The 10,987-nt window shown below is 48.7% G+C and overlaps 1 protein-coding gene across 3 annotated transcripts in view; it reads right to left on the bottom strand.

Annotated features, from left to right (window-relative positions):
• Positions 1 to 7,544: 7,544 nt before the first annotated feature.
• The window catches only part of BEND7 (BEN domain containing 7), a 46,155-nt gene continuing 42,712 nt past the window's right edge, over positions 7,545 to 10,987 (bottom strand). For all 3 annotated transcript variants that reach the window (XR_014692467.1, XM_084517382.1, XM_084517383.1), the window contains one exon: positions 7,545 to 9,510. Coding sequence is in view for 2 of the 3 variants with exons in the window: in XM_084517382.1 (XP_084373508.1) it covers positions 9,449 to 9,510 (62 nt within the window). In the remaining variant the exon portion in view is untranslated. The remainder of the gene's footprint in view (positions 9,511 to 10,987) is intronic.

Here is a 10,987-nt window from a genome sequence, read left to right as displayed (position 1 = left end):
GCAGCTAAATACCTAATTAAGTAATTGCCCGTTAATTCAAAGATGGTTTAATTCTCAGGCTGCCTTTTGTGCAACTCTCTTTGAAAACGTCCGGCTTCAAATTAAACAGAGGAGGAAATTAAACCCCTGCTTTTCTCGCCTGGCTTTTAATTTTTATTTTATTTTATCTCCAAGCAAATGCAGCACCCCTGGACCACAGCACTGAGGACCAGAAGAGCGGAGACACCGAGCACCTTTTGGAGACCACCAATATTTGTGTAAATTCACCAATTTCTCCCTCCAGACCATCTCAGAGGTCTTCTCCAACCTTGATGATTCGGTGATGCCAGGCTCCGGTGAGGCCACCAGAGGATCTCAGGATCTTTTCCGACAGCCACCTGAGCTGAAATGCTGGGCACTGCTTCCACGTGCTGTGTGCCCTGTGGTGGATGATTTCAGTCTAAAAAGTCGCCCCTAAGTGCCTTGAGGGGCCCTAATCATGAGCTACAACCTAAAGTTCCTCGAGCTTTTCCCTATTGCCTTTATCACTCCATCTCATTTAAAAAAAAAAAAAAAAAAAGAAACATACAGAATAAAATAAAATAAAATAAAATAAAATAAAATAAAATAAAATAAAATAAAATAAAATAAAATAAGGAGCTCTGTAGATTTTAAAGCCCTGACTTAGAGATTTTTTTCTCTTCTGATTTCTTTGTAGAGGATGGAGGAACTGAATCCCATTCCCATTTTTCTCACAAGGGTTGAACACTTACTTCTTTAATAGAGCAGGGGAAAAAAAATAAAATAATAATGAGATTCCAGATATCAACATGAGCAAAAGAAAACCTGAATACACCCAAATTCACCCCAAGGTGGAGAGGCCTGGTGACACCACCCCACGCCCCACGTTCTGTTTGGGAATGGCTGGGTTTTGGGGTGAGGAGAGGGAAAATGGGGCACGGGATGGTGCAGGGCAAGGATGCGAATGGCAGGCTCCTGCCTGGAATTTTTTAAATAATGGTGTTGGACTCAACAAACAAATAAATAAATAACTAAAAAGGATTGAATGGCTTTTTTTTCCCCTCTTTTAAAGGCTTTTTTTTTTTTTTTTTTTGCTGTCTGGCTTGCAGTTCTGCAGAAATCCCCCAATCTGGAGTGGTTTGGTCCAGCGCCACGAGAACGGTCTGCTCCGCACACCTTTGGAAGTGGAAAAAAACAGGAAAAAAAAAAAACAAAAAACACAAAAAGAGATAAAGAGCCCTCTGTGCATGTCCCGGGGTGCTGCCTGACGGCGCTGTCACATCAAAGCCCGATGCTCCTACACCAGGAGCAGGCAGCGGGCGGCCTTCACCTTTACAGGTGCGGCCGGGGCTGGAGCTGCTCAAATTTCTGTGGCCAAAGCTAAATCGGAGCGATGGGCCTGGCGATGCAGGTGGCAGGTTTGGTTCTGCTACTTCAGAGCTTGTCAGATTCAGCTTGTGATCTCCCCTTTCTGTTTCTTAAACGTCAGCAGAAGTGGTTTTGTTTTTTATTTTTAATACCCACAACCTTCCCATGGCAAGGTGTTGAAGGGAGAAGCGTCGTCGTCACAAAAGCGTGATAAAGCAGAGCTGATTAAAGAAATAAGCAAGAAATGGCAATGAAAAATGACTTTATTTATTGATTTCCAGTTCCCAATCCCCACTGCTGGGAAAATTCGTTTCCATTTCAGGATTCTCATTGCTGGTAAAATCCAACCAGCTGATTCAGCCCTGATGGTGCTGGATATTGAGCTCGGTGCGTCGAGATGACTTCTTCCACTGACGTGTGGGGCTTAAACACATCTTTACTTAACACTGACAGAGTTACGGCCTTGTATCTTAACTCTTCTCCCAGTCTGAGGGGGAAACGCCGTGTTTTCTTGCTGCAGGAGCTTTAACCATGTTGCTCTACCTTCATTTCTCATCCTGCAGCACCCATTTCTCAACACAGCATCCCGCTTCGACGAAGCGACCCCGGTTTGTGCTGTCCTCAGCCCCCCTTGCCTCGCTGTCGTCTCCCTGCCTCTCGTTAACACGCGGATGGCATTAATTAGTAACGATGCCAGCAGTGGCCTCCTCTGTGCCTCAGTGCTTCCCCCGCCGTGCCCCGAGGAGCAGATGTTCCTTACCTCTTTGTTTCCCGTCGCCAAACGGGGACTTTGCCCCGTTCACCTCCGATAAGGCGCTTTAATGGGCTCTGATGGGGGATTTTATCAGAAGTCCGTGCAAAATCCAAACGGAACGCTGCCCGCCCAGCGGCTTTTATGCATTTTTTTTCCCCCCTTTTTTTTTTTTTGGACCAGAGCTGGGGGCTGAAGCAGGGGGTGATGCTGCCCCCGAGCAGCCCAGGGGGGTCCCATAAGTGGGTTCCTGTTTCCTGCTGGTACCAGACGGGGCCCATCCACGCAGATAACATCTGCCCCAGAGGGGAAAATCCTCAAAAGCCGCTCCAAGCCTTGCTGTGAAGCTGTGCCCTTGCAGCTCCCGTCTCTTCCTTGCTTCTTCTGGGGCGTTTCGTGCCTCGCTGCCACGCGTGTTTGCCTTGAAAAGCACCAGGGGAGCCTTCAGCTCCTGTTTTCCTCCTGTTTATGCACCCGGGTGTCACGGGGTTTGCACAAACAGCCAGGCAGTGAGGGATGGCCCTATATAATCTCTCCTAAAATGCACTAGGCCATGCAGTTCTGCCTCTAGGCTCCCACCTGCTTCTTCCCCGCTTCCCTGTTGCGACCTGGAGCCTCACTCCGGGCCACGCTCACCCCTCCTTCCCCCTGGCAAACAGCAGCAGCCGCTTGCTTTGGGTCCTGCTGTTTGCAAGGTCAGGAGGCAGCAGGATTTACTGATTTCTTTTATAGGATTTGTTTTTCTCCAGCATTAACAAACACCAAAACATTCAGGGAAGGCACAGACCACACCACTAAATCCTCCCATGCCTCCATCTCTTTGCCCTGCAGCCGCTTGCCCCTTCTCTCCCGCTGCAGCACCTTCTGGGTGCATTTTCTCCTGCCCACGCCCGGGTTTGGCACTAAATAACCCTCTCTGCTGCCTTTGCAGGACCCCATGGGGCAGGAAACACGAAAAACTCCCAGCGGCGGCGACGGCAGGGACAGGCGCTTTGATTTCCAGCAATGCAATTAACACCCTCGCTAAACAAAAACCATCGAGTGAGATCTCCGTGCGGGAGAGCAAACCTGCCGGGAAGAGCGGCTGCTCCAAAAGGCCGGCATTGCCCTCCTTCTCCTTCTCCTTCTCCTTCTCCTTCTCCTTCTCCTTCTCCTTCTCCTTCTCCTTCTCCTTCTCCTTCTCCTTCTCCTTCTCCTTCTCCTTCTCCTTCTCCTTCTCCTTCTCCTTCTCCTTCTCCTTCTCCTTCTCCTTCTCCTTCTCCTTCTCCTTCTCCTTCTCCTTCTCCTTCTCCTTCTCCTTCTCCTTCTCCTTCTCCTTCTCCTTCTCCTTCTCCTTCTCCTTCTCTTCTCCTCTTTCTCCTTCTTCTCCTCCACCTCCTCTTCCTCTCCCTCCTCCTCCTCCTCCTCCTCCTCCTCCTCCTCCTCCTCCTCCTCCTCCTCTTGTTCTTCTTCTTCTTCTCCTTCTTCTCCTTCTTCTCCTTCTTCTCCTTCTTCTCCTTCTTCTTCTCCTTCTTCTCCTTCTCCTTCTTCTCCTTCTCCTTCTTCTCCTTCGTCTTCTCCTTCTTCTCCTTCTTCTTCTCCTTCTTCTCCTTCTTCTCCTTCTTCTCCTTCTTCTCCTTCTTCTCCTTCTTCTCCTTCTTCTCCTTCTTCTCCTTCTCCTTCTCCTTCTTCTTCTTCTTCTTCTTCTTCTTCTTCTTCTTCTTCTTCTTCTTCTTCTTCTTCTTCTTCTCCTCCTCCTCCTCCTCCTCCTCCTCCTCCTCCTTCTCCTTCTTCTCCTTCTTCATTGTCTGTCTTTTTTGTTTTCTCAGTTTATCATTTATTATTATTATTATTTATTATTATTATATCACATGTTTGCAGTGTAACAGGTCAGGGAGCAGCCCCGTGCTCAACCAAATGTTTTGGTTTCTGCTGTTGGTGGCTGTGCCAAAGCTGGTGGCACTTCTGGAGGCGAGGAGCGGACCCCGGTGGTCCATGGGGTGGATGAGGGCAGAGGAGTGCAGGTTCTGCTCACACCGCTCCATCCAGCACAGCCTCAGCCCTGTGCACACCTGAGTCTCCACAGCTACAACCAGGATGAGGAAACCTCCCCAATTTGGGCCCAAATTGCTGTCACCGGAGCAGCTCTTGCCCTTGGTGAAGCCGATGGGCACAAGCCGTGGTGCTGCAGGACCCCTGCGGTGGGCAGGACACGGCCCCAAAGCCTTTGGGCTGCTCTGAGAAGCAAAGATCCCGTTTTGGAGTCAGCCTCCTCGCATTCACAGCGATATTTCTGTGAGTTACCAGCAAGGAGGCAGAGTTCAGGGTGGAAAATCGCCTCCAAGTTCAGGCATTTAAGGCGGCGGAGAGAGCCGTGCTTCCGCAACCCGCCAAGTGCGAGCAGGAATCACCTCGCCCACCCACGCTCACTAAATATTTAGTCATTTTTAACAAGTTAAACAAAGCCCTTTGATTGGATTTATGCTAATGGCTCCTCCGTAGGCATCTCCGCTTCATTTACATCACGTTGCTGAAATCGCCCGTGCGCGCTGCCGGCACCATTAGCAGAGGAGAGGAGCAGGCAGCGGGTCACGGGCGCCACAAGATGGCAATAGCTGAAGAGCAATTTCTTTCTGGGTTCCCCTGCAAAACCCTGGCGTGCATTAACCTTTGCACCTGGGAGCCTTGGAGGGGGGAGCGGAGAGGTTTCCTTCTGCCTCTGGCCTCATCCTTCCTCCCACGGATGGCGAAGGACGGAGGAGAAGCCGGGTGGCCCAAGGTCGCCCAGCGCCTTCTTGAAGCGGGGTGCCCACCGCCTCCCATCCCGGGCAGGAAATTTTGCTCTTTGAGTCTTTATTTCCAGTTTTTTTTTTTAATTTTATTTCTATATTTTTCTATTTTTTTCCGACAACCCCAGAAAGAAACGCGGTGCCTTGCCGCAGAGCAGGAAGGGCAACCCCCCCGTGCCATAAACCCGGACTTTCCACCTGCGTATCAGCCAGAGGAAAGCAATCACCAGCTGGAGGAGATTTTCTGCTGGAGGAAGCATCCAGCAGTGTTTTTTAGGGCGGGTGCTGGCTTACGGGAAAACCCTACAGCCTGGGACTTGGTTTAGAGATGAATCAGTCATGCTCAGCGTCCTCGCTCTGATCCCACTCACACTTTGGGGTCTCAGTGGTGGCATCGCTGCCTCCACCCTGGTGTCTGCAAACGGGGCAGAAAATCTGGATTTGGGGTAGCAGGACAGGGCTTGCTGGACATCCATGAGCGTTATCTGCATCCTCACCAGCCAAAAACCCCGTGGGGTGGAGTCGGGCTCTAAATGCACGTGAATGGGTTGGAAAAGGGAACTTATTGGGGAGCTATGAGTTGCTGGGGACTTTGGATGGGCTCGTGGTGGACACCACAAGCTCCCCAGACGCACAAAGCTCCCCTTGTCCCTCTCCTGCCCACGTTTTCTTAGCCTAGTGCCTCCGGAGATGCTGCAGGACAGGAGCATTGCTGTGTGCGAGGCGTTTTTGGGACGTCTCCCGGGTGGATGTGTCCGCAAAAGGAGGAGAGGAGAGCAGCGGGGAGGACATGGGGTACAAAACGCAGCCTCCTCTCTTAGCACCAGCCCTCCGGGCAATGGAAACCTGCAATTACAAGACACAAACGATGTCTTTGTTCGCAATTAGCTCCCCTGCTCGTCTGACCCCTCCGTGAGGGCCTGGCTGAAGGGAGGACCCAACGCAAAAACACATTGGGGGCATCTCCCCGGCATCCAAATTCCCCAAGTGCTAATTATTTGCTGCCCCCGTTATGTCACACATAACAACGTACGCAGGCAGGGGAGGGGGAAGAGCTGATGGAATCCATTCTTTCTTTATTTTTTTTAACCCAGAATCAATGTTTACACAACCGAGCTAAATTATTTATCCCCATAATGTTATAGGTTTCACATCGGTGCCTTTTATTAGCTTCCGTCGGATGAGAAATCGTAGCTGACCTACTTGTAGGGACTCCTTGCCTGCCTCTCCATGACGCAGCCGGTGGTGGGGAGGGGGTGAAGGCGCTCAATTTATTTGGGATTTTGGGGAGAATGGTTGGTTTTGCTCAGTTTGGTGAAATATCAGCTGTGGCTGTCCCTTTAGGGGGCCGTGGCGGTGGGGTCGGACACCCCAGCTGCCCGTCATCAGCCCTGGGGTTTTCCTGGGGCCGTGCCTCCTCTTTGCCATGATGATGTGGAGCTTTGTAGGGCTTTGTCTTCCCACTGACAGCTCCAGGGTGGGATCTGTCGGGGCCGCCGGTCCCCCAAAAACCCGGCAGCGTGGCGGCGCGCTCCCTCTGCCAGCCGCTTCCCAACCAACGTGTCACACAGGCTTCAGATGACTTTCTTCTTGCCTCGCAACTAATGCATTTTTTATAAAGCCTGGGCTCCTGTTTCCTTTCATGTCGCTGCGAGGATATCCTTTTCCTGTTCAGCTTCAGAAGGATTTTTTTTTTTTTCACCCGAGGAATTCGTCGCCAGCGTCCCGTAAATAGGGCGGCGGGATGCACGGTGCGAAGTTCTGGAGCATCCCTGCAGCATCCTTGCCACGGCCTCTGATACATTGAATTTCCTGGCACGCGGTGACATTTCTTGTCCTTGATCCTATCATAAAGCTGTGTTAACCTGCCCCGGGATTAAAAAAATCAAGCAAAATCAACCCGCACAAGGACGACTCGCAGCGCGGAGCGGGAGGGTGAAAATCACCGCTCAGCGACGGATGAATTCGTTCCACCAAGTTGAGTGAGCATTATTTGTAGGAATGACGACTTGCACATGGATCCGGAGCCAATTCAGACTCAGGTGGAGCTCTCCCAGCTTGCGGCGATGGATGAGGACCCAGCTGGCTCACACGATGCCCACCGAGACTCCGTGCAACCACCGCAGGGGAAACAAAACCATGGCAGGGCTTTTCACCACCAGCTACTGCCCGGTGCTCCTCGCAGAAAGCAGCCAAGCTTTATCGAGGTGTTTTTCCTCATTTCTCATCAGCTGGAGGTTCCCAGGAGCGTGTGTTTGCTGGGAACATTTTCCGAGGCTAACCAACACTCGACGAGGGTGCGATAATAAATGACCGGGCGTATTTCTGCGCGGCCACTCCAAATTATGGATGTTGGGTTTGCCCTCCCTGCGTGTTGTTTCCATAGAAGCAGAGCTTAACCTTTTAAGCGAAGATTATAAAGGCACCTAATTCAATTAAAATTAGACTTCAAGCATATCAGCACTTAATACTCGAGGGTTATTACGCGATTGGCTATGGCCATTGTTCTGACGGCCGGGGCAGGATCGTTTCCATCAGACAAACAGCACCGTGGCAGCAACTTTTAGGGTTTTCCGTCCATTTCCCTACCAGGTCCACAAACTGCCAGGTAATTCCCCTGAAACACCACAACCCAGCACAGAACACAGGAAGGCACGTTCAATTAAAGTTATTTATTGTAGGTTTTCTTTTTCTGGACTGACAAAGAGGGTTTCCCAGAGATCGGTAACACGACACAATGTTATACACCATATCACAACTAGTCCCTTCTCGCTTTATTAAGAACATAGTCATTTAAAAATATCTAAATATTTACATATTAATAAAACATATATACAGAAGATTGAGACGTTTTTACCTAAATATGGAATGATTTTCTTCTTTTTTTTTTCTTTTTTTTTCTAATAAACCCTATAAAAAGATTTCTGAAGAAAGTCTGAACAGTAGTCACAGTAAGTAAACACCAACGCAATCTTCAAAATTTACAAAAACGCTGATTCCATCGCTGAAGTGTTACGATACGGACACATGGCGTGGGGGCACGGCTGCCCCCGCCCTATGCAGACAACTCCAAGCCATGAAGGAAGGAAAGACTCTGTTTTTTTTTTTTCTTTTTTTCTTAAGGTTCGCAGTGCACATTCAATATATTCCACAGTTTTCCAGAAGACACGGTCATTCCTAAAAGCACATCGCTGGCGGGTGGGGAGGGCGGGCAGCCTGATTTCTTGGGTGCTGGGGGAACAGGCCACCCCTGCGGGTGTTCGACAGCTTCCCAGAAACAGGCTTCGGGGGTTTTAAACCAGAAAGAAATCTTTAAATACTTTGAAAAAATAATAAAAAAAAAAACATCCCACTCGGTAATAGCACTTCAGTTGAAACACTCAAAGGCCAAATAGTGTCAAAGAGGGGGGGGAAGATGCACCTAAAATACACAAAGGAAAATGAAACACAATGGTGAAGGCTCTAGCAATCTCTCCCTCGAATGGCAGGAAGCCCACTCAAACTCTCTGCTGATCGATAGGTGCTGCAGGTAAGACCTTCGAGACTTTTCCCCTACGTTTCTTAAAGTGAATTTAGTGCTGTTGAAAGGTGCAGAAGCGGCAGTTTGCACGGAGGAGGGCCGCGTACGATTTTCCCTTAGCCCTGACCTGAAAGGAGGCTTTCTGCCTCTAAGAGGGTGAATTCCTTGATCAATTCACTCGTCTTAACTGCCGAGCCATCAATAGAGTGCGGGTCAAAAGGGGACTTTTTAAAATTTATTTTAAATATTGTCCCCAAGGGCAGTGGTTGCGAAATCACAGTGTGCAGACCCTTGCCCTGGAAATCAGCAAACGAAGCCGTTGTGAGATTGAGACGGTAGGGAAAGCAAGGAGAGCGTGCTCGAGAGAGCCACGTAGGACAACTCCAGCTTGCTCGAGGAACAGCTTCTCCCTGCTACGTGTGCAGAAATGGGCGCTGCTGGTAGGAATCCTGCTCTTTTTCCTGCTAGATCCAGCCAGGACCTTTCAATTATAGCTGTGTACGACTGGCTATTTGCACTACGGGTCTCTAAAATAGAGAAGCAGCAGCCAGGAAAGGAAAAGTGGGTCTGCAGAAGAACAAGAGCAGGGCACTTCTACCACTCATCGAACAGGGCCCCTGTGTTTGGGAATGAGAGATGCCACCACGGTCCCCATGGAGGGGAAGAGTCATCCAGCTGTGTTCACCCACCTCTGCATAGCTTAAGATGAAACACGAGCACACAACCATGTGGGAAAGTACAACGGCAAAGGGAAAAACAAAGGCAAGAGAATGTCTTCAGGTAGAGTGGCTACCATCCTAATTAAATAATGGGTTAGATATGGAGGGCAATCATCTTTAATTAAGACGAGAACCGGCGAAACGACCTGGTGGTTTCGTGGCTTGAGGGTTCACGGAAAACGCGTGGAACAACACAAACTCGAAGGGAAAGCTGTACGGACGCCCACGTCCCGCAGGAGGCTGAAGGTCTCGCGCCAATCTTGCAGGAACGTTCCCCGAAGGAGAGGATGTTTTAGAACCGCTACCGTCACCGGCATGGAGGTTAAACAGAAAAATCTGGGTGTGCATCAATCAGAGCATCCGTTGTGGTGTCGAAAAGGTTACCTGGAGGAAGAAGAGTTGGAGGAAATTAGCTTAAAAGGAAAACGTTTTTAAGAAATGAAATTAGGCTAAAAGGAAGTAACGTTTTTAAGAAATCAGCTCAGTCCTCTGTTTAAAAAAACAAAACAAAACAAAAAGCTGGAAATTATATATTTAGATTCTAATTCTAATTTGCGATGGGGCCGAACTGTTGGTATACGTGCAGACAGCAGCTGCTGAAACCCATCTAGGGTAGAGCCCGACCGGCTAAAGAAAGCAAATTAAATGGATTTATTTTTATTAATACTGAATTCGTGAGCAAAGTTTTTCACCGAAAAGGAAGGACGCCCCACTTGAGATGTGAAGCGCCGCGCTAGGCACAAACTGCTCCGCGCTGCTTCCCACTTTGAAGCTGCGTTTCTGAAGAAGTGAAAAAAGCACCCCGTGAATTTGAAACCCAGAGTGTGTATTTCTGGATGTTCTTTAGAAAAAAAAAAAAAAAAACAAATGGGGGGGGGGGAGGAAACCCCACTCCACAGCAGTCTAAATGCATACGGCATAATAAAAAATGTAAAAAAAGAACAACAAAAAACCAGAGGTATGCCAGATGATTATATCCCGTCTTTGTAAGCCACTTTAAGGTGTTTTTTTCTAAACAGCACAATGAAAGATGGACAGAAGAATTACAACGACAGCGCTAAGAACACAGGGCAAATAGGAGACAGACATCAATCAGTGCAGAAGGCAAACGCAACCCAATGAAAAGGGAAGGCTCACAATCAGGCACTGAAAGGATAAAGATTTATATTACAATAAAGGATTTATATTTAAGGTTTCAGAAAGGGTCTTTTTTTTTTCTTTTTTTTGAAGTTTCATTTTCTTGATGTTGTGTTTGGAGAGAAAAGGAGACAACCTGTACAGAATCGGCTCGTTGCTGTTTTCTTATCACTGGTTTCTTCCCGAAGAGATTGCTCTCATCTCCCGACAAAGCCGTATCACCCCCGGACCCGAGGATTGGGATGTTACTGATTCTTCTTCTTTTAGGGATATCAAAATCCTTTCTCACCTCAAAATTAGCCCTGGAGAAACCGTATGAAACCTTCAGCCCAGCTGTGGTCCAAAGCACAGGTATGAGGAGGGCTCCCTCCCGGCCCTGGGCTGCGCATATCTTCCACTTGTGATTTACACGATGAGGATGCACAAGAAGGGTGTTGCAGCTGTCTTAAATTTGCTTCCATGTGCAGAACTTATGGGTTATATTTAAAAAAAAAAAAAAAGTCCAGATGCTTTATATAAACCGTAGACCAAACTAAAATGAGCTTTTTTTGCAACGCCAACTTGTATGGGAAGACTCCAAAAGCTGCCACGTCTTCATCCCGATAAAGACATATCCCACACCTTTCAGGTTCCCACATCAACGAGAAGCTAATCAGTCCTTCCAGCCACTCCACAGTAATTAGCCTGGGAGCTGTCTGATCTGTCTCAGCTCCGCTCCGGACAC

Source organism: Aythya ferina, assembly GCF_964211825.1.
Source record: "Aythya ferina genome assembly, chromosome: 1".
Classification (NCBI taxonomy): domain Eukaryota; kingdom Metazoa; phylum Chordata; class Aves; order Anseriformes; family Anatidae; genus Aythya; species Aythya ferina.
Note: the sequence above shows the minus strand (reverse complement) of the source record. Positions and strands in the feature narration are given on the sequence as shown.